At 35.9% G+C, this 25163-nt stretch overlaps 1 protein-coding gene across 4 annotated transcripts in view; it reads right to left on the bottom strand.

The window, feature by feature from the left end:
* Positions 1 to 25163, bottom strand: part of LRMDA (leucine rich melanocyte differentiation associated) — a 641685-nt gene that overhangs the window by 221845 nt on the left and 394677 nt on the right. For all 4 annotated transcript variants that reach the window (XM_063163848.1, XM_063163845.1, XM_063163844.1 and 1 more), the window contains exon 5: positions 24538 to 24664. In XM_063163848.1, coding sequence (XP_063019918.1) covers positions 24538 to 24664 — 127 coding nt within the window. The remainder of the gene's footprint in view (positions 1 to 24537; positions 24665 to 25163) is intronic.

Here is a 25163-nt window from a genome sequence, read left to right as displayed (position 1 = left end):
TTAAGACTTATTTAAGGTTTATGAGAGACTGGAACTTCCCATGCTAGTCAGTGAAAGAGAGGTTTACTGGCCTATAATCTGTGCACTCAGGAGGAGACCAAATCAAAAACAAATAGCAATGCCGTGAAAACCAGACCCTTTTCTGCCAACAATGGGATCCAGTGACAAGTTATGACCTCTGCGGAAGGCAAAATGTCCCTGACAGCTACCCCAGTGTCAACAACGGAGCTGCATTCTCTCTTCCATTTAAACCAAAGCTCTCTCCAGAGAATCTACACACAAGTGGTAGCTGGAACTGCAAAACAAGTACAGCTGCATGTGATTTGACCTACAAATGAGGACACAAAAACTGACTTTGAGCCCACAGAGTTCTGCATGCTTCAATACATACTAGTTAGCCATTTTAACTGCTGATAAACTGGAGGCCCCGTGTCCCAGTTATGCACAGGTTAGCAGATAAATGACTCATTAACTAATAATGGGACTGTAATGGTGAGTTTTAACATTGCTTTGAGGGAGGGTGAATTTATATTCTGTTTGCCGCTTTGAAAAATCCTGACAGATCCAGTGCAAATATTTTAGATCGTATTAGTCTAAGAGAATACTGATGCATCAGACACTTGAGTGGTTGAGCTCTCGCTCCTCCTCATACCAGTAGCAACAAACCCCATCAGATTTTCAATTTGCAGCCCCTTCCCAACTCACTTTTTCATGGGAAAATACATCTCCTGAATCTGCATAATTGAAAATGTAATTAAATGTTCCAGTTTTAGCTGGAAATCCTATTTCTTGCAGAGATTAGATTAGACTCATTACTTTGGTATGTACTGACCTTTACTCCCCTTGGCAGCCCCTTGGCACACTGTGACACTGCACAGACTTCTTTGGAAAGCTTCCACTGTTCAATGCCCCATGTTTTTGGGCTACACTCTTTTGACCCAGGTTGATATGAAGAATTATTCCTCAATTCCACAACAATATCAAAGTTTCACTAATCCACCTCAATTTCTTGAAAAGCTGTCATTCAGACAGCCAGGAAATCAGGACAAGGCTAACTTTTGAAAATATGAACAGAATCACTTACAATATGCCATGGTAGTGTTCTAGGTTAGGGCCATCATACTCAGTGCTTCATGGGACTTGGCCAAAAGCCTGTAATTATTGGCAATCTCACTCAAAAATTCATGCGCATTAAAAACCACAAAAATTTGGATTAGTTCTAGGCCTACATGCAAATTTCAGCTTCTCCCATGGTTGACACCTTTAATGTTAAATTTGTTTGGACAAGAACGACCACTTCAGTTTCTAAACAGCTCCTATACAGCATATTTATTTATCCAAAAATTATCTTTATTGATGCTACAACTGTAGCTGCCTCCTCACAGAGAAGATACACATTTTTCAAAGTAAAATTACACTGCTGTACCTGAAAAACATGGCTGCTAGTAAATCTCTCCGCTCCTCTAGCCATCACCTGCACTAATTATTTCCTTACTAGGAGGAGTTGATTCCAATAGCACCTATTAGGGCTCTAGCAATGAAGCAATTTCAACCAGTGAAAAAGAATGTATCTGTGTTCTTGTGGCTTAACACTGTCCTGAAAATACAGACCAATTAAAGGAATCAAAACACATTTATGAGCTTGCTTTATAGACCTGGATCTAATAAATGATAACTCTCCATAGAGTTACAGTTGAATTCTTCATTGCATCGAGTTATACAAACTTTGTGAAAATGGGAGCATGTCTTTTTTTCTGAAGCTATGCTATTATTTTGTTCAAAGATTGTTTACATTAAACAAATTTAATTTACCAAACTTTGACATGTTTGCACAACTGCATATAATTTATATGGGAAACATGACTCTTAAATGAACTTTCTCCAGTCTAAACTCTCTGGTTTCTAGCCTCTAGTTCTAGATTCTTGCACTGCACCAAAAAGCTTGTTGCTGGTATAAATCTTATCCTCTAAAAAGGTTTTCCATTAGGTAAATAATGACCATAATTTCAAATTGTTCATTAATACCTTCAAACAGGCTACGTCTATCAAATACTGATTTGCCAGGTGCAGCACTTGTCAAGGAAATAGCAATCTCCAAATTAAGGCTAGGGAAAGCAATTCCTTAATGCTGCTATTTCCCTGCAAGTTTATTTTAGTAGGTTTGATAAATGCCATTTAAATTTGGATTTCATCATCCTAAAGCATCAGAGATGGATTGTAAAATAACCCTAAACAAATCTATACTGTCTCCTATAAGCGGATATACTTATCATGGCACACTACAATTGTATCCATACTGTTAAATAGACTGGGCTAAGGGTTGGGGTGTTTTTTCCATTTTAAAAATACCTGTCTAATAAATACAAAGCAAAACTATGCCAGACTTTCACAGGATTTCAGCACATTATTTGTTGAGCATTCTCAGGCTTCACTGATTTTTCTGGGAACCAACACTGCCTAAAGCTTGGACAACATTAGGCGCAAGATATCAAATGGACTTTAACAAGGCCTCTAAAGTCTTGGATTATTGAAGGTCTGCTGAGTCCACACTTTTGGTGATAAATGCTGAAAGAAATGAGCCTTTGGAGCACCTGGAAGAACATTGTAAGATCCTCTTTACTACTACCAGGAAGCCCCTCCTCCTAAAACTAGTCCTCTTCTGTCATCAAATAGCTTTTCTCTGAACATTTGTCCTGCCTATAACCTTGGTAGAAGACAACATTAATTATAATTACCCCAACACCAGTAGAAGTTGTTTGGATTTATTAAGATCTACATGCATGCAAATATTCATACAGAAACAGGCCAAGTCTTCTAGTAACTCCTCAAGCAGATGGAAATCTAACTCCCACTGGTTTAGAATGGGCATTGAGAAAACAGAGCTGGATTTCTCAATCTACTAAGATACCTCTTAAAATCTGCCTCAACACTGCTGTAAATCCAGGCCTAACCATTGTAATGGAAGGCAGTCCTTGCCATAGCAGAATTAAGACCAGTATTGCACTGCTGCTCAGCTTTGCAGGTCTCTCTTCCCAGTGTGAGCTAGGAGGATGATCCAGACTGACTTAGAAGTCTAACCTCACCTATGATTCAAAGTCATCAACTGCCCTGTAGATTCTGATGTGCCAAAACTGGACGCAAATCTTCAAGTTGAATATTGTTTTAGACCTAACAGGCTTTTGGGGAAGAAAGGAAGAAATTTGGAATTTTGGGGGTAACTCCACTAATTTCTTTCCATTTTTTTCTCCCCTAGATTTCTCAAAAGTTTATTCATCTGTGGTTTTGTTACAATTTGCATGTTTTTTCCTCTGATATTTCTATTTAATCAAAATGATCTTTTCCCTGATTTTACCTCATTTTGTAGTTATATTCTACATGACTATCACTCAGCATTACTGAAAACTAAATTCAGATGCAGCTGATTCGCTTTTGCACACAGAACACCAAACTGCAGAAAAGTAGCTATTACTCTTGGTAAAATGTATAGTAAAACCACAAACAAAGCCCTACAATAAGAAAAGGCAGTTACCTGTCCCAGCATATGCCACAGCACATGTCATAGTTGAGACAACACAATCCACAGAGTATCACCATGAAATATCAGAAAGCTTCAACCTATATAGAGAACACCATACCTCATCAGAAGGCTTCAGGCATCTGCCCAGACAGAGTAAGACCATTCTACTACAGAAGGCTTCAAGTATCTGCCCCGCTTGTCCTTCAGCCCAGCCTTTTATCCCCTCCTGCTGATGCACTGCACCTGTGTGCCCTCTGCTCCCTTTGGTGGTTGCTCAGTGCCCCTGGGCACTCCATGGCTCATCAGCTCCAATGGGATTCACCTGCTGCTCACAGCTGTGCCCATGGGGGATGAGGCTCAGCCCAGCCCCACCCCAATTAACACAAACTCTGTGCCTGCAGTTACTGAAAGTGAATATTTAATATAAGCCCCTAAAAACAGTATGAAAAAAAAGTAATCTTATTCTAAAGAACATTGTTTAAGGAAGCTTAAGTCCAGGTTAAAGCACCTGAAATAACTGTGATCTAAGATTCCTAAAACTTGAAACACAAATTTAGGCTAAACGAACACTGTATCAACACTTTGTCCTTGGGGCTCCACAAATACAAGAAGCTCTCTAACTCTGCTTGCACCTCTCTTCAGAAGTTAATTTCTGTGGCTATAGTTTCTTTGGTTCTCAGTACCATTTGAGTTGCTGTTTCAGCAAAAAGGAAGCCTCAAGGTTCTCTGGACCCTCAAGGCATCAATTAAATATTCCACCAGCTTTTGAAAGCGCATGAATAGACAACAAAAAATTATAATTTCCTGAAAATTATATGGTCATAAAACAATTGGTTTAAAGAATGCATTAATACCAGTTTCATTTCGGAACTCATCAATCATACAGGTGCCCGATTATACACATTGATTTCAGCAATACAGAAACATTTTATAGGTATGTATATATTTTGTGGCAAAGTTGCTTTTCAAAAAGCTTTATTCTCTGCCCCTTTTGCTCCAGATCTTCCATTAATTTTTCAAATTTTTTCAAACCAATTCCAAATTCCACATTGTTAGATCAGAAACAAGCGAACGTGCATGCAAGGGAGGCAAGTCAAACACACATCTTTCCATCCCAGTTTGTGCAGTCTGACAGGTCTGGACATAAAGAACCCTTGGAGAGAAGCCGCCAAGAGGGAAAGTCCTTGAAATACTGCAGTCAAAGAGGATAATAAACATAGCATTTATTTTACATGGCCTATATCCAACAGAGGAAACATGTAAAATAAATACAGATTATACTAAACACGCCTTCCTAAAAAATGAATGGAATGTGCTAGAAATGTGGCATAAAGCTCACATTAAAAATACCAAATATGAATTAATTAAGAAAAGCAATCTAATTACTTTTCAGTATTTCTAAATCTATGCCAAGAATCTGGAATGAGGAAGGTAAAAAAAAAAAAAAAAAGGCAAGAGCAACCATTTTTGCTGCTTTGATTTTATAATATTGGTCTCTTTATTAGATCCACTTTAAAGTAATAAATATTTTTCTGTAAAGATATGACCTGGTCAGATACAATCGATCTATCAATCAGTATCTACCTATCATTACTCTGAGTTAAGTTTAAGTAATTATTCTGCAGATAGTTAATTTACAGTGCTATGCCTTTCTAAAAATTGTCTTATAATGGAAGCACAGTATCATAGAAGGGTTTGTGTGGGAAGGGAACTTGAAGATCATCTCATTGCAGCTGCCTGCCTGCAGGACACCTTCCACTAGCCTGGGCTGCTCAGAGCTCCGTCCAGCCTGGCCTTGGACACCCCCAGAGCAACACAGGCTTAAGACCAAACACAGGTTTTTTGTCTAAACTATGGAAGGATTATGTTTTTATGGTGAGAGGGTAGGAAGTTTTGTACAAATCTTCTGATAATAAACATTTTAACAAACTTTTCTATCTTTCTTTACAAAATTTACCATTTCCTTTGTATTTTCCTTGGAGAAACAGGATAATGTTAATGGTTTTCTATCTCAGCACTCACTTTTTTTTTTACTATATTCCATAGTACATATTTGTATGTAATAGGCACCTGTAAATGCATTTTACTTATATCAGATTTTACATTAATTTTGAGCTACTTTCTTCACCTTATGTACATGCTTTTGTGGTTTATAACAGCTGATTCTTCCAGCAATCCTAAAATCACAGGAGTTTTCTCTGACAAATAAATCATTCAGGTTTTGCATTTATTTTTCAGTAATGTCTTGGGTGAAGATTTGAGGTGGGGAGTGGTGGAGAAGATGTTTCAGCCCAAAGTTATTTCTTACTGGCACGTACAAAGCTTTTGAACTAGGGACATAAAAGAAATTCCAACAAGCTTAACTGAGTCTATTCTACTCTGCACTAGACGGAAGAAGCACATCCCTCCAAAAAAGTGAGGCCCAACTATCTGCCAAGACCTGGCCACCGAGAATAACTTCTAGCTTAAATAATACTTGACTTTTTTTCCGAAGCCAATGTCTACTCTGCAGTCTGACCTTAATTGGGAAAGTAAATGTAATTATTTCTCTGCTGGAATTCAGACCACTCACATATCCTGCAATGTGAAAGCAGAATGTAACTCTGGAAGTTGTCTCTCATCAAACCTTCACATCTTAGTGACTTAGCTTAGTGTGACCAACACCAGATAAAACAGACTGCCTATAATACAAATAGTGGTTTTACTCAAGGGATTCACAGCAAGGTTTATGGGAAAGGATTTTGCACCATAATCATCCTAGAATGAGGCTTCTGATGAACAGCTGAGCTTCAACTCGGCAGTATTCTCTCCAGATATCTCACCTACTTCACAAAGGGACTGTGAGGTTTGTACAGCAAACAGAGGATAGAGGTTCCTAAACTACTCTTCCACAGCATGCGACAGTTTTAATATTTTAATATTGTTAAAATAAATTATTATTTAAAATAGATTTCATTAAATGCAGCTAAATTGCAGGATTTTGAGCCAAAAATGTCATCCAAATAAAAATATCTTATATAATGCAGAAATGCTAGTTGCTTCAGCAAAACTCATCCAAAATCACTATCAGCTCTGAAAGAAATCAGTCACACAATTGTCTGAAAAACTAATGCAGATATCCTATAAAGAATTTTTCACTAAATAAGAAAAGTCACTTTGAAATACTCAAGAAAGCCAGCTGACAATTAGGGTATTTACAGCAAAAATCTTTTGGAGATATCTTGCCGTGCTACACATTTAAATAATTACTATTTTCAAAATTGTTTTTATCTTTCTTCACCCTTTTCTCCCCCAACATACTTTCTTACAGACCACCACAGATTCATTGTTATCCAGTGAAATTGCTATGTAACCACTCTAAATGCAATATTATTTTACTGAGGGATACAGAATCCAAAATCTAACAATACTTTAAACAGTTATTATGATTAATTATTTCATCACCTTACACAGAAGTAATAATAACCTGCAATTACTGGTTTATCAAACACAGATAGATTTCCTAGAAACACGAGGAAATTTGTTCTCGGTTACTTTAATGAAACATAACCATAGAAAATGTAAAAAAAAGAAAAGTCGGAAATTCTCTGACAAAAGAATTTGTGGGAGATAAGAAGGTCACTGAAAAAATGTTTAGGAAAAGTTACACATTCAATGGATTAAAAAGAAACATTCATGTGAGAATGTCATGCCAAATGAAAACCCATGTCTCAGTAATGTAAATGTACATTAAGGCCTTTATATTTAATGAAGGGTAGGAGAGGCTTTAATTCTTAAAATTTGAAGATTATAAAAAAACTTTGACTTTTAAACAGAAATTCTAGAAAATTTTTCAAAATTTTCAACGAATAGAGAAGCAGACAACTATGAGACAAATTTTGAAGGGAAAGTGATAATATTCTTTTCCATCACTTCACATAATTTGGAGAAGCTTTCTATGAAAGCCAGTCATAAATGCTCCGTTCCGCTGTTTTGAGAATTTAAATTCCCGTCTTTGCAATGGCATAAATTTAATATATTTAAATAACAAATTAAAAAAAAAAAAAGAAAGGCTGTAACTCCCATTATATTAAAGAATCCACACAGGGTGAGGGGATATCTATCCATTTACCTCTTCATTTATCATTTGGAATTTATAACCAGATCTCTAGTGGGCAAGATCTCATTACAATACTCTTCAGAAGATCTCATTACAATACTCTTCAGAATCCATAAAGTGACAAACCAACATTGATAAAGTGACACTGGCTACGTAAGAACCAAGTAACTGCTTTTGCCTCTTTGTACCTGCCCAGTACAGGGCAGTCTCAAAAACAGGGACTTCATTTACCTATCTCTAAATTCCAATAATTTTGACATTTAGAACCAGCAAGCAATGCTTTAACTCTAAAAGAGATTCAAACCTATATTGGGTAATATAATCAAAACTAACTGATCTCTTTTTACATGCATTAAAAGGCTGTGTTAATATTACACTTGGGGCTATTATAAATGTCTTACATTGCACACATTTTAGGATACATCAAAGTTTTATCACAGTCATTATAAAAATGTCTCTTGAAACTATTTTTACACTAATAAGATGGTCTTCAATTGAATAAATTGCAGTTACAGACTGATTACAAGTGTTACAACTTACATTTGGTTCATAGGTTAGTACAGTGATGGATAACATGAAGGGGAAAAAAATTAATGCGTGATTCAACTTTACATTTTGTCCCTAACCAGGTTGATTTAAGTCATAGTAAAAGTTGAAATGTTAAATCTAGTTGGAAGATATAAAGTAATACACATTCCACTTGCTTCTGAAGTGCACAACCAATAACATATTATTATTTATGCAGATAGGATAACACATTCTTGCACCCCACACTGCAACATATTTTGTCTCAAATTAGCCCGTAAATCACTACCACAGAGGCTATTAACAATCATAAAGCCTTTTGAGTTTTACAAGGTGTTCATAATGGGCCATTCCACATGATTTATATGAAAAACATGACTCAGATCTTCAGAAGCAACTAATCTGTAGATGTGGGGCTTGCCGTGTGACCTCTTGTTATCTTTAGGATGGTACGCTAAACTTTCATCTTTCTTAATATTAGTCAGACAAATACAGTGATAAAACACAACACTCACAGAGTTTCTATTAAAAATGTGTTCACTTTTGATGAGACCTACACAGAAATTCTATATTTAAGTGGAACTACTAGATAGGATTAAATTCACCCAAAAGTATTTTAAAACAGGTACAAACAGTTATAATCACCCAAGGACGTAGTCCTTCAAGAGACAGAATTTGTTAACTAAAGTGGTATTTATTGATTTACAACAAACAAAAGTCCCTGACTTTCATAAATTTGTGTTAATAGGTGTGTTTGAATAGTTAAAGTGTTCAGGAAGTATGAGGCTGCTTTAACTGGATTGTGCTCAGAAGGTTTAGTGAGGGCTCAATAATGGAAACATTGGCCTTATCTTCAATATTTGCAACTTCTCTGATGACATAAGAGAAATAAATCCAAACTGGTTTACACTTCTAGGTTCCTCTAATTCAGTTAACACTCAGCCACTAATTTTCTATGTTTTTCTTGGTTTTTACAACTTTTTCCTCTATTATTGCTGCTCAAAGCAACTTATAGGCATGCTGTTTTAAAGAAAAAGGGTTAGTGAGTTCACTATTTACATTTTCCCAGTCACCTTCCCTCCACACTTACAGCCTGTTCTCACTTCTCAAGGGCAAGTGCTGCAGTTCTACTCATTAGCAACCAAAGTGCAGATATAAGGTGAAAAAAACCCAGCAGATGTCCTCTTTACAAACCAAATTACCATATTTTAGTTACTCAAAAAGAGAGAGAATTAGAGAAATAAAAATTACTTTTTCCACTTGGAAGAACTTGAAGTTAAGATGGTACTGAACCAACTTTAAAGGTGTTCAGAAAAATGAAATTAAGCAAAATGAATTTAAAGTTAAAATCATACACTTGCTACTTTGAGTCTTACTTCCTGTAATGACCTTAATTAGAGGAACTTTAATAAAAAAGAGAAAAGAAAAACACAGTTAAAGACAACTCAAAGGGAATTAAAAGAGGAGTCAGTTATGGAACTTGCAGTTAGTGGCTACAGAGCTTTTTGCAGAAGGTTCATTAAAAAAAAAAGTCAAATGTATGTCATTGAAACAGTCTACAGCATTTATATTTATAGGGTTGCAACAAGCACAATAAACTGAGAAAAAGTTATTCCTGAAAATACAAGCCTTTCTAATACAGCCCTACATTTTTTCTAGAGACTGTGGCAGAGGGAAAGGCACAGCAGAAGGCAAACTAACGTCAACTGTTGGGACTGCGAAGAAAATGTTTCCAAATTACTGCATTTTCTTGCACCATAAAAGTATTTTAATCGTGTTGTTCTGACATCATCCTGAAGATTATTCCAAATCCATTTATGATAATGGAAGCAGGGATTGTTAGGGAAACTGAGATAGAAAGGGAGATTTGAATAACTTTGTTCAAAAGAAACAAAAAACCCCAGTTTGTGTGGTGGGAGTGTCTGCATTCATCTCTTCTTACTTCAGAGGCAGTAATTAGAAGGAATGAAGATTCCCCTTGACACAACTGCCTCTCAAAGCCTCTTTCTCTGAGTGATATAGAAGGAATTTGGGACTAACACATTCTAGATGTTAGTCTAGAGCTGGGAAAGAGAACAAAGAAATAGCAACAGTTTTCTTGAATGTATAATCCTCAACTCATGCGTACATATAAAATCTGACAATATGATGGTTTCAGGAGCTACAGAACTTTCATATTACTGCCAAGAGAATTCTGAAAACATACCAGAGATTCAGGGATAATAAATATCTATAAATTAAAGGAAATGGTTGTTTCAGAGGTATGTGGTTGGATGGTTACTATAAATAGACATCCACATATGCAATGACTGATGTCTCTTACGTGGCACATGGAATAAACTCAAAATATACTTACCCTTTATATAGGTCTGCAAAAATATCCATAAAGTTATGCTTCTGCCTGGGAGATTTCTTTCCAGTGTTACCAAAAATAACCCAAAATACCTTTTTCCCCTCTAGAAGTTAACAGTAAGACAGGAAATCTTCAGCTTGTGTTGGACCACTAGCAGCCCAAGATCTACCTTGATGCTGTTTCACTTCACTTCTACATGTGCAAGTTGCCTGTGGCAAGTATTGGTACATTTATGGATATCTCTGTGAGTTAAGGATCAATCACAAGATCCTTCTGCATGGACACCATAAAATATTTGAGAAGGAAAAAGAAAAAGGAAAAAAAAGTCAGCATCAGCTGACATACAATCTGAAACCAGCACTGCTCCATTGGGTATGAATTAAGAAAGCAGGGCTGGCTCCTGACCTCATCAAGGGCCTTGCACACACTGGGAACAGCTTCAACATTAACAAGCATGTTAATCTGCCTGAAATCAAATAAGCAATTACTATGCTACTTCCATGAATTTTGAGGCAAGTATAATTTGATAGTTAGACATTAATAAACCTGTTTCATGGATCTTACCATTATCTGATAAAGAAGCTTTCTTTTACTATCTCTTTAATGTTATTAAATAAAGTAAACTCGTATCTGGTTAAATAGGCTTCAGAAGTGCTAATCTTAGCCTAAAGCAGTCTAATGGATTGACTCTTCCTCAGTAGGGCTATATAAATATTTATAAAGACTTCACACGAAGAGCAGATCTGACATATGGCTTTAAAAGACTTCTCAACATATACAGAACCCAGAGAAAGAGAAGATTTTGTAAGGACAACGAAGCTCTTAGCCTTCAAAAAGCCTCCTCAAATCCTGGAGGGCTGGAAATAGCACACAAACACATGTCTGAATCTGCACACAAGATTCACATCAGGGCCATGCTACCAATCCTCCAATAGTGGTAATCTTATGCTTGCAGGCTGCCTTATGAGTACAAGTTTCTTTTTACCTGCCCCATCTGCTTTTCTTGGTAGACTGGCTTTACTATGGCCCTAACACAGCAAAAACTGATTATGCTATTTTTCTAAATTGTTTCTGGATGGACAAGAACCAGCACTGAAAGCCTACATGTAAGTCAAACACACACCCTATAATCTCTTTAAAAAAATTCCTCCTCCAATACAAATTACATCAGAAAAATAAGTATTTCTTTGAGTAGCGTAGAAGAGAAAGCATGAAAACCTGGCTCTGTTGATAATGTAAATTGTTTCTAGCCACTGCATCACTGGCAGGATTTTACTACAGATAGAAAGCTGTGGCCCTTCAGCCTAGGCCAAGAAGTGCAGTCATGGGGATAAGTAAATTATTTATTTTATTCTCATTACAGCAAGTTTCTATCGACTAAAAGTATTCCACCATGACAATATTACAGATTAAAAAATGATACACCATCAATTTAAGCTCTTCTACATTTTGAGATTAAGTAGCTACAATTTTCAATTTACATGGCATATTACTATTTGATTAATCTATTTCTTTAGGAAAGCATATGGAGGTATAATATTTTCTGCCACACAGAATAGATACATCATGAATCCATGTAAACAGTAGCCCTGATAATGCAGTGTTTTCATTGTTGTTACTGATAAATGGGTTGGAAAAAACTACTCTCACTTTCAGGTAACTGTAGCATAGGCAAAATCCTCAGCCAAACCTCTTCCCCAGCAAGGGAAGCCAAAAATAGAAATGTGACTTTTCAAATTTGTAATAGCTGGTCTATCTGCACACAACATTTCAACATTCCCTGACTGAAAGTCAACTTTAAATTAATATCTATGAACTATCTTTGGGATCACTGGACAGCTAGGTTGCAACATAACTGTTTCCCAGCTGCAAAACTGCAGAGAATATCAGGCATCTGCCTTGCTCTCCCAGACCACATCAGCCCTCGTGTTAACTTAGCTGCACCAGTATTACACAAGATTTATAGGGCTTGAATTAGTGCATTTGAGGTTTAATTAGAGCTCCATAAATTTTCAGCAGTTCTCATATGACACAGCCTCAGCCAGGGCTCGTTGGTTTCCCCTGAATTCTGGGCAGAAGGTGGAAGACCAGGCTACAAAGGACAAGACAACCACTGACTCTGTGTACAGCAGTTTTACAAGCCAAACCATATTCCACTAGGGGTTTATCAAATCAAAAAATAGACTTCCTGCTTGCCAAAATATGACCTCAAGAGGACAAAGCAAGTAAGTTCTCTACCAACAACATATCTATTCATTTCTGCTTGCAGGGAGGTGGAGGAAAGAGTGCAGCAAAAGAGCACTTCACATAAACAACAAGTCTTCAGAAGTTCTCTCCAGAGAAATTGGTAAACATATGGGGCAGAAAAAGACCCGAAGTTGTTATGAAAAATAACATACCTAGTTTCATGTTCAAAAATAAATCAGAAAAATAAAATTCATTCTGTTTTTTCTCTTTCCTTACTTTGCAACTGCCAATGGCCTTGCAGCAAGGCTTCCCAGAAAGTTAGGTGTGTTCTTTTCTGAGAAACCATGCACCATACTGGCCTAGCACATGAGCTCAATTTAAAGACATTTTTCTACTAACAATATGAATTATTTCCTCACCCTGTACAAGTTCTCTACCATCAGAGATAAACAATAAAACCCAAAGTCTTCCTTTCAGGTTATTACCTGCATAGCTGCTGCTGAAAATCTTGCCAGAGCAGCACTTGTTTATATTTAGAAAATGATTGTTTGCTTGTTTTGAAACCAGAACAACATATGCAGACATTTCAATGTTGGAATGACCATTTGAAATGGCACAGATCTACATTTGTTTCTATGCTCACACCACAGACTGCTCCTTCAGAGCCTCCTCAACAGACATAAAAGTGAATTCAAAGGTTTTCTCCATGTGAAAGAAAAATTTGGTGTCACACACACAGTGCTTTTGCCTAGACTATTAGAGCATTCCATCTTTCAAAATTGCACACATCATCTTAGACTTGTTATTTAGAAGAAATAGCCCTGTAGAGTCTTACTCAGACCATAAAGATATGAAAAATTATCACATAAGAGGAAGGGAAAAAGCTGGGAGGAATTATACAAAAGCAAGATAGTTAAAAATTTGAGCAGTCCTGGGGCATTGGATTACTACTGTGACCTGTTAGACTTCTCTTGAACAATATGCCATATGAAAGAAAGCACAAAACTCCTGCCAAAATGCATGCAAAGCGAGGCAGTTCTCCAAGAGAAGCTCTAAGACTCAGCAGCAAACAGATTTTATGCTTTATGTTCAACAACCCAAAGGACTAGACCTGTAGCTAGATGCAAAACATGCTGGTGACATCCTATTTCAAACTCAGAAATTATATTTTTTTTCTACTGAATTATGTACAGTTTCTTCCAGTTCATGCTTGATGGGCTTGATGAAAACAGGTAGAATAGAAACGTTCACTGCCTCTCCTACTCCATTCTTCTTCCTAGACAGATTTCTCTTGTGTTAGTGCCTTCACCTTTCAGTTTAAAGCCAACATTTATGTCATTTATTACCTGTATGCAATTTATAATAATAATAGGCTGACTACTTACTCATATCTAAACATTTTACATAAACTTCCAATCATTGGTGATTAGATAGTAGATGCATAACATAATGACACATGCTTAGTGGAAAACAAAACAACACAAGAGAGCAAAAGAATTATTATCACAGAGATGCCAAACTTTATAGTTAGAGTCACAAGCCAGAGTCAGGTGGCAAAATAATACAAGGAGTAATACAGCAGAATGTAACAATAAAAAACTACAGTTTGCACACATATGCCAGAGTGGACCCACCTTCCTGCTTACAAGAATTGTGAGTTAAACTTTATCAAATTTACATAATTCCACTGAAGCAGTATCCTGACTCCACAGCATGACTGGAGATAGCTGCGTATTATTTCAATAAAATGGGTTTTTTCCTTATTCATACGCTTTCTGTATGCATTCACACAAATAGTCCTTTTGAGAAAACCCTCCAGAAAATAATTAACTTTAATAGCTACTCTACAGTTAAAGCTGCACAACTGAGTGGCAAATATAACTGAGCTCTCCACCGCAAAACTGGAGTCTTCAAAAGAATTGTAAGAAAAAAGATTACAGGTTCAGCACTGCTTCTGGGGTAAAATGTATATTTGCGATAAATGTATCAAATCCCCTAAAAACTACACCCATTGAAACTTCATATTTAGGCTGATTTGCTTTCCAAATCATATAGACAGCACAGTTGTGTACAATCTTTAAACAAGTACAACCACAGAGAAATGCTGAGAGATTTAAGAGAAATAAAAGCATGATCAGCCAGCTTGTAATCTTCTTTTCTCTTATTCTCCTCCCTATAGCTGCATTAAATTGCCTGTTGAGAACAATAACATATTTGTGCTTTTATAGGTAGAATGATTTGTATTATGTAAAGATTTGGCTAACAGAGTAAAGATGCATTCAAACTGGATTACATGCTGTTAATAATTTTCTGGATGCTCTAGGGGACCCATAATTCTGGAGGAATAGAGATTAGCATTTGAATATATACTTTGCAATGCATCTCAAAGCAGACTTTTTTAATTTAGTTTTTGTCATTTTTCTAGAGCCACAATAACCAGAAATCAAATTACTGAAAGCATTTTAAAGGAAAAAGTATACCATAATCAAGACTTTATACCCCACCTCCCCACACACTTCAGAGTACACAGAAAATCTGTCTTTTCACAACTCTCACATCATTTCAATACCCTTCTTTACAAAGTCAGACTACCTAGAAAACATGAACAGGCTTGCAGTGTTGTTTTATGCATGTTGAATAAATAGAGGAGCTCAGCAAGCAAACCCGAATTTGCTGTTCTGAGTAAAAGCTCAAGCTACCTAGAAAGCTGGTTTTGCTGTGGGCTGGATTCTATTTCAGAAACTCATGTCAAAATACATTATTTTAACAATATTAGTAGAACACCTCAAATTGCACAAAAATACCTCTTAAAATATTATAGCATTATTTTTTTATTATTAACTTCAGCATAGACAGGACTCCCATTTCGCTGTTTTCATGAAACACTGAACTCTTTTGGCCACCATTTGCTGAACATTTAAATCCTTTGTAAATTGTGTATTTTTCTTCATGTCTATATTTTCATGATTTTTGAAGCACTTAGTACTTCAGAACAATCTTAAAGTATATGACTCTCTAATAAACATCATATTCTCTGACAAACTCAACTGGCAAGCATTCTTTAGTGTTTCTTTTTAATAAATCACTTTTCTTAGGATTATAGGGTTCGCCTAGCAAGCCCAGATTCACTGGACAAAATATTCTTTTCATGACCTTTGCTCCTCAGTTATAATTAGTTGTCTGGTCCCAGTTGCTTACAGTGTAAACAAAGCCTGATAAATCCACATTGGCTGCGCGTATTTATTACATTACAACTCAGCTGCCAAATGTCTAACCGTTCTAATAAAAAACTATTTTCTAAGGTTTATGTTTTATTGCATGTGTGACTCCCTTATTGGTTAGCATTTTGGAGTTGTGGAAAAGGTTATGAATTTAGAAACTAACTGCATTCATATCATATTTAAAACTTAATGCTATTTTATTAAAGACATATGGGCCTCCAAAGTACACATATTAAATGTCATGTAAGAAAAGTAGCAGTTTAAATCATGGTCAAATTCATTTTTGACGTGACTCCTGAGGCTTCCCAAGATCTGAACTATTTCTTTGTAAATCTGGCAGTTTAACCACACTCATAAATCACTTTCAAAGCATATTATTTCTTAATTTTACTGCATTAGAGAGCATTTGGCCTACACAGTGAACTGTTTGTAACTATTACATGAGAAAAGTTGTATGTTTAGTCTTATAATGTGTGAAGAAAAAAAGTCTTAATTTCTCAGTCCTGAATTTACCCCTTATTTTAACCCAAATTATAAATTTCCTAGTGAGATTTACCAGAATAAGATATATAGCATAGTTTGCCGTACTGACATAAGAAAAAACTTATATACATTTTACCCCAGAAGCAGTGCTCAACCTGTAATCTTTTTTCTTACACTTCTTTTGAAGACTTTTTTTTTTAAGCTCTTGCTTCAAGCTCCTAAGTTAGAATCACAAAAGCAACAGTAATTTAATCATTAAGCAAATATCCCACAGCTTCCTTTACAAGAAAGAATGCCTAAGGTTTTCAAACCCCACCAAGGCTGAAAGAGAAATGAATCATCTTTGGGACAATGCACATGCCTTTACTACATTCCTTGATGTAAAGACATTTAATACATTACAACTGAAGCATAACATATATATATATTTGAAAATTAAATGCATATCACTTAAGGACAGATTCCCTGTATGCTAAAGTCTCAAGAAAACCCACCTCTAAAACAGACCATTCACAGAACAGGATTCAAAGGGATGTCATTTTTGAAGTGTGATTGATATTCTCCTTATTTATTTTTAGACACGTTTCTAATTACAGAGTTAATTACTATTTTTATGTTTTCCTATCAACATTTTTCTAGGATGAATACGATAAATCAGGGCAACAGTTTACCGCAAAAGTTTTATAATCTCACTTACTTCTTCAAAGAGAAGTCCTCAGTCACAAATATTTTTTAGTTTTTTATCCCCACAATGAACCCCTGATTTTCCCCTGAAACACAGATCCATAACCTAAATCACCAAATCTTAAAGATTTTATGCCAAGTCCGTTGTCTGCAAGATGGATAAAATTTAAAAATCTTAGCACCAGCTTCAGTTAAAATTCAGGAACTGGAACCAGAATCTGCACCTTCAATATGATTTTAAGGGAGCAGATGAAACTGTGCTGCATCCTTTTTCTTTGACAAAGGGAGCAGTTTTAGAAACTCATAAGCAAAAAAGTTCAGGATTTCTTACAAAATAGCCCTTTGGCCTATACATTTCTGGTAAGGGTGGAGACAAGGGAAGAAATATTAGCCCTTCTCTGAAAACAAATTATTAATATTTTTTCCTGAAATAACTCATAAACCAGCTTTAAATTGGTCATGTTCTTAGTCATTAATGAAGAGAGAATGACTGATATGCTTGAGCTTTTAGGAGATGACCTCATCACAGCCCTATCTGACTCTTGGACCACACTCTGGCTGATGTTAGTGAAGGGAAGGATTATTTTTTGTAATGCTCTGGGTGTTCTTGACCTGCCAATATTTCAAGCACACAATCTCTCTTTTAGCACAACAGGAAAGGCAGGATTCAGCTGCTTAAATCCAAGTTTCTAAAGCTGTTTTAGCCACTCTACAGTTTTGTGCTCTGGTCTCCCATGGTGGCTTCAAAAAAACTTACATCTCATATGTAGGATACTTATCTATCATTCCTATAGGAGTCTGCTGTACACTTTAGAGTACCAAAAATGGAACAAGACTACTATTTTGGGGTATTTGCATTGTTTCCAAAGTGATTAGAAATATTAGTGCATTCATTTTACCTTTCCTTTTCTTCCTGTCCTCTCTGACTCCATCTGACTACAGCAACACTAAAAAACCAAACCCTAGCATTCATTTCACAATAAGATGTTATATGTTATATGTATTTGCATCACATTTTATGTGACGAAGTCATGGTTCTTTAGTTGTTCCTTGCTGCAAGACACACTCCTGAGAAGATCACAGCAACAAATCATCTTTGTCTTCACTGGCAGTGGCCCTTACGACCACGTTTATCTCTGACAGCTGGGGAACTTCTCATGGGTCAGTGAATCAGCAAAGCCAGGCCTTACCTTAACCCAGCACACAAACACACTGCCAAGCCTGCTGTGGAAACTGTGGGACACCCAGCCACAGCCAAAACGAGCAATAAATAGAACATCAGCCATGACAGTTATTTCCAACTTGTAAACAAACATGTGCAAAATTCCAGGTAGATCCTATGGTAGTGATAGTTTGCCACTGATTTTTTCCTCCAGAAACATTGCAGTGACAAACAGTTTCCAGACAGAAGAATTATAACTGGACCTTTGTTTCATGGCTAAAAATTGACATAAATTCTGAACATGATACTTAAGACTACTACTATTTCAATGGGAATAACTCGCCAAAATGACTGAGCACATGTGGCATACTGTGTCTTAAGGTCCAGGAAAAAAAAAAAGAAGCACTTATAGGAACATAAGAACAGACAAAAGCTGACCAAGAGTTTTGCCAATGCCATATTAAATGCATTTTTCTTTTCTAACAAAATTCACCATATGCACAACTGTGCTTAACAGTGATGTCATCTGATTATGAGATCCATAGTATTAGAAAAGAGGAATTACAAGAAGCTCTGCTCCAGCAGTGTTTCTATTTTCAAAAGAAAAAAATCCTTTGAAAATATATAAAACTCTAGCCATATTGATCCACTAAGAATCTAAGACAATCGTGATCCTACTGTCAGATATCATGGTGTTACATTCTGCTGAATGGCATTTTATTGAATAGACTGAATAGATAACACAAAAGCCAGCATCTAATTATTGAAGCTTCCATATATCTGAACCCACAAATGAAAATTAAAAAAACCCAAAAAAAACAACAAAAAAAAAACCAAACCAAAACCAAACCCAGAGGTAATAAACAAGTTGTCACAATAATTTCTTCAATTCAATGGAGGCATTAATTAATTACATAGAGTGCCTTTTGCCATTCATCAGAAAATTTTCAAGTGCTTTACAAATTTTAAGTCTTACAAAGGGATCATTTGCTCACTATTACTGAAAGATACACACATAACAGGTGCAAAGTAGCAGCTGGTTAACTGGCACACTGCAGCATTACAGAAGAGGTGAGGGCAGAAGGATGCCTTAGTACATGGAGACTGTAGAGAAATCCAGAGAGGCAGAATGCAATCACCTGACCTGGACTGAGGCCAGAGCTCCAGCAATATCACCCCTTCCTATCTGAAAAATGCATTGGGAGCATTAATGGCTAAAATGACATGGGCTTCATGACAATCATATATCTCTTTTTAAGGGAAGAATTTTTGCAAAGAGGCATCACTTTTTCCTTCTCTATTTTTAATATAGTGAAATGTAATCCACATAATCCCTGCCCAAAGAACATATGAGGATGCTTTATAAGAAATATCAATGAAAGAACCAACACTGAAGAAGAGTCTTTCTCCCTATCCTAACACACATATGACCCACACGTGTCTATTCTTCCCTCTTGACAGCTGGAATTACAGCAGGTTATGAACCAAACATGTTATGGAATTCTGCTTAAAATAGCTAAACTTTCCAAGAGTAAAATGGATGAATGCATGACTGCTACAATGTCCTCAAAGTAAATATTATTTACTGCATTACAGTCTAGGTTGGACTCTTAAGTTCATGTCCTTGTCTTGGTGTGTGAAATGATGACATCTGACAATAAAGGACCCTGTTATGTGGAAGCTCTCTCAAAGAGCTATCTTATGAGCTAGCAGTTCACTGACACAATGATTCTTTACACTTTAGAAGCTCTTTACTGTTTACATGTTCTTCAAATGCTCTAAATACATACATCAAGATCTCTACACAATGGCAATGGTAAAAACGAAAAGATTGTGAGCAATGCAGCTGTTCTCCAAAGTTTTATCTGTCTCCTTTTATTTATATTTAAAACCAGCCTCATTTTCCTATCTGGGGGAGGAGTGTAAAAAGGTCCATGAGATATATTGCCAAAAATTTATTGCCTATATTCATGGAAGCAGGTAGAACACATCTATTCAAGAAAAGTATGATTCTTGTTAAATAGTTTGGGACAAAAATTACTAAAATCATTCCTTATGCCTCATCTGACTTTAATAGAAGCATATATCAGCAATGCTCACTTAGATAAAGAGCTTTTCCTGTGAGCTTAAACACAAGAATACTGCCAATGATGTGAAAGCAACACTGCAGATTTTATCTCACCTTATTTCTTTAATGGTACTGCCTAAATATTTACTCTTCCTATCATAATAAATAAGCTCCTTCTACCCTTCAAGTAACACTGTGGACATGAATCACAGACATTTATTACATGGAATGCAGATATTTGACTTGCCTTTCTGCTTCAGTGTCTCCATCTTAGTTCCTTAGAGAACAAATGCTATGTCAGGTTTCATAATTATAACTTGAGATGAAAACAATGCATCTGAGAGTGAAAAAATATTGAAAAATTCAAACCACCCATACCATGCCTTATATTTGTTGTACAGAGTTCCCTTACAGCCAGTGGACAAGATGCTTTTGTAAAGCTGCAAGGAAGCAGAATAACTTCATTTAATACCGCATTTGTTACTTGGAAGTATAACTAAGGATACCTTCCAAGGATTTGGCCCAATAAACTACAAAACTGTTACTGGTGAACAAATACCATCTGCTTTTTTTCACCACCAAATCTAAAACAGATGAAAATGTTAACCTTAAAAATGCAGTAAGGGAAAGGGGTTGAGAAATATTGGGAAATACATGTATTTGCTAAAAGCAAGCAGACTGACCCAGTATTAAATAATTAAGTTTATATTTAAAGAGACTTATGACAGTGTGTATCTATTCATAGCAACACACTTAAATGGATATATCCACATTTTATCATGTAGATTAAATGATCATGAATACAGACATTTAAAATATGAATTTATGTACTTTAATACACCGTAATTTCATTTTATTTATATCATATGCAGTGTAAAAATGTGTAGTCTTTACATATTTTCTCAAATCACATTTGCTTTGCATCCCTAAGTTTGAAAAATGAAACAGTTGGAAGCACAATTCATATACCTATAAACCAAAGAGGGGTACAGTTTTAAATAATTATGTCAAGCGATGACAACTCTACTCTTTGTAGAAGCACAGATGAATAATTACAAAGCCGGGACACAATTAAGCAATTTTGACTGTCGTATTCTTGAGCTGTCTTTCTGATGTGAAATGCTGTCATGCCCAGAAACACACTTCACACTGGACAGGCAGCTTCCACTTTGAGCTACACTTATGCCAGTGAAATGAGGTCATGGTCTGGTCATTAAACAAGGCTTCCTCATCTGGCTCAATGCCTCTTATCCAGCCAGACTTCCCCAGTCTTTATTAAAAGCAGACATGATACAATGTTCAATATTTTGACAAAAGAAAACATAAACATAACAGAATAATGAAGTTTAGCTCACCTACATAGTGAGAAGGAATACTGCATTGTAACATTAAACTGTTTTCTAATAAATGATTGTATCTCTCCTTAAGACAGTCATATCAAAAACAGACGCATTTCCAACAAAAGATGAAATGAAGCAAAGCACAAGAAAGTGTAGTGTTCTGTTAAATAAAATAGGGAATAATGAAAGTTACAAAAATATACAAAATAAAATATTTATGACTTAGTGATGACTGGTGATTGCTAGATACTTTCGCATTTGAGTAAACACAAGCTAGTCAGATGGAAATTTCTTGCTTTTATTCTCATTTTGTGTATTTTTTTCTTGGTGGGGTATTTTGCTCTCCCAAGTATTTCATGTCAAGACTAAAATGAAAACAACTCCCCGCATCACAGCCCCTTTAGATCATCAGTCTGCCTTTTATGCTGAATAAGTCACACCATCTCCTGCTTATCATAATGGAGGGAAAAAAGCCACATAAGTTAGGATTTTTTGTTGGTTTGTTGTTTTTAGGGTTTTTTTCCTGAAAAAGCAGGTCTGAAAGGCCCACTGTTGTTACTAAACCTGGCAGAAGATTTTAATGTGGCATCTACCAACATAAATACTAATCACTGCATCTCCTTTCCTGGTAAACACAGGCTGACACAGTGCCTGCTGCCTTAGGTGAAAGGAAAAGAAAACCCCATTCTTGGGAAGTCATTATCATCAAGGTCTTATATATCTCTATGTCAACTTATTAAGTTTTTCTGATGACCAATACTGGATATGCTGCAATCTTCCTCTGAGTTTGGATCAAGGTGTAATCTCTAACTAGTTTCAGAAAGCTTAAACTATATTACCAGTACCTGCCTGCTAAATCTGGCTGAAGCTGGTCAAAAATATTGACAGCTATGTGGGAGTGGAGCTGATGAACAGAGAACACAAGATCCAGAAAATAGGAAGGCTAGAGAATAAAAACCCATTATGTATGCAATGTATAACACATGACAGAACTCAAAAGTACAGTTATTGTGCACATCATCTGTGTGATTTATGGAGGAAGGCTGCTGGCTGTGGTCTTCAAGCAGAGCTGTCAATAGCTGTACACATACTTAGCTGCATTTCAAAGCATATATGCAGAGAAAATTCTATGAGTCTTCTCAGACATAGAAAGAGTTTGCATGCATGTGTACTGTAAGCATGAATATCCTGGGAAATAAGCACAAACTCTAAACAATTTGGAGCACTTTACAATATCTGCATCAAATTTAATATTTATTTTAAATTAGCCACTTCTGTGATATGTATATAATACTGTATGATGAGGGTAATTTCATGGCACCTTAAAAAGCATTAATTCATGCCATAAAAATAATTTACCATGATTTTACCATCAGTAATTTGTACTGTACCATTTATAAAGAAGAAAAAAACTCTTTAGTATGACAATAACAACAGTAAATTGGAGCCTTCTGCAAATTTTCTGAAATAAATGCATGGTTTATCAATCATAAGACTTAGTGGGTAAATAATTCAAAACTATACAAAAGGTTCAATTGTAGATATAAAAGGTAAAGATGTTATCCCTAAATTTGTTAAGTAATTTACCCTTAGCTATTGACTTAAAAAGAGGTTTAATCCAGAAAAGTAACTTCAAATTTGAGAGACACTTTTTTTCTCTTACACTATCAAGTTGGCTGCAATTCACGGAGTAGACTCTTAAATGAAAGATCTAACTGTTAGATAAATTTTTAAAAAACTTCACCAGATCCAAAATCTGATTAGACAAGAAGAATTGTAAAAGATGACATACATATGCTATACCTAACACAATTCAGCTGTTGCATTTGGCCAGATTCAAAGGTGGTTTGCTGTGAATAGGATCTCTACCACAGCTTAAAAATAACTTATTCCATTCACTACATATATGAAGCTGAAATGACTAAAGGCAGTGGTAAACAATATATCAAAGCAATGTTTGTATCAGAACTGTTAACATTTTAGTAGTTATAAATTAATCAGTCTGAATTAATTTGTAATACACTGCAATTGTACTCACGATAATGCATTTATCCAGCAACACTGTTATGCTACCAAACAGTGCATTTCCATAACCACTACATTATTATTCAGCATTATTGGAAATCTGCAATAAATTATTGATGGTATACTTTAGAGAAAAAGCAGCAAATAGAAAGCAAGTAGACTGAACACTTGAGCAGAGTTTCAAGAAAGCTCTGCAATACTAAAGCACTCTGAGCACACCACAGATTGCTGTTATCAAGCACTGATCAACAATGGAAAAAGAAGGCAAAGTGGAGGATTCCCATCCTCATTCTGATTGCTTCAGCAGGATGCCCAGAGTTGTTGGGCATGAAGCTGTATGAAATGCTCAGATTACTGAAACTGTCTCACTGATGCTGTCAATGTTTATTAGCAGGACATCACATTAAGTAACATCATACAAAATTAGAATCAGCTAGTTCATAAAAGCCAGTAAACACCATAGATGTGAGCTCTGCAACAGAAGTTTAACATACAAGGCAGGGGACAACTTGTCAAAGAAAAATTGCATTCTTTCACAAAAGTATATCACACAGTTATTAAGTTGCCTTGGACAGTGTAAAAATATTCTTTTAAGCTCAGTGACACATATTAGTTACTTTGTTATGTGAAACAGAGGTTGAAACCAGAAATTTGATAACATGGCCACAGCCCTATAGAAAAGTACCTGTAAATTTCTACATTAAAGCACAGAAAAATTACTAAGGCTTTTGTCCCCCATCTAACCACATTTATCATTTGAAAGGTTTCACCTCTTTTTTTACCTTAGCAAAAGATGCAGCCAGGCTCCTGGAGTTATTTAAAAATAGTGTTAATGAATCATATTATTGTTCCCACTTTCATTTACACTCCTACCTTCGCATCCTTGGGCTTAACCACTTTCATGAAGGCACCTCTTATCAAGGCTTCCTCTCTCTCCCTCCTGGTGACTTTCCGAGTATCGAGAAATTTCAGGTTTGTCAATTTGTGCAGGACAAAATATCTGACAGATATCAAAATACACACAGTTAAAATCCAGTAATGCACAAAGACATACTCACAGACTCAACGACTAAAAAAATGACAGCCAAAAATAACAACAGCCTTTGTCTCCTCTCTGTATTCACCTTTTTCATGCAATGTACTTTATGTGCAAAGTTATAATACTTACTTTATTCTCTCAAATGGAGCCAAAACCATTGAATACTGGTGGATCAAACACAATAATCACCACAGACGTGTCTGTTCTCTCTGTATATTAGTGAGGTATAAAGCATACCAAGGAACAGAGTAACTTGGAAATTGTTTTGCATTGCCTGTTTGGGAAAAGGAACTTTGAGTGATACCAAAGATTCCAACCCACACTGTGGGAGAAAATCAGTCTGCGATATGGGAAACTGCCAGCCAACTTCTCTGCAAAAACTCTTCTCATTTGCAAACACTTCTTTGGATTTTTTTATTTTATTTTCCTAAAAACACAGTGATCAGCATTTGGAAGGAGA

Source organism: Melospiza melodia, chromosome 9, assembly GCF_035770615.1.
Source record: "Melospiza melodia melodia isolate bMelMel2 chromosome 9, bMelMel2.pri, whole genome shotgun sequence".
Classification (NCBI taxonomy): domain Eukaryota; kingdom Metazoa; phylum Chordata; class Aves; order Passeriformes; family Passerellidae; genus Melospiza; species Melospiza melodia.
Note: the sequence above shows the minus strand (reverse complement) of the source record. Positions and strands in the feature narration are given on the sequence as shown.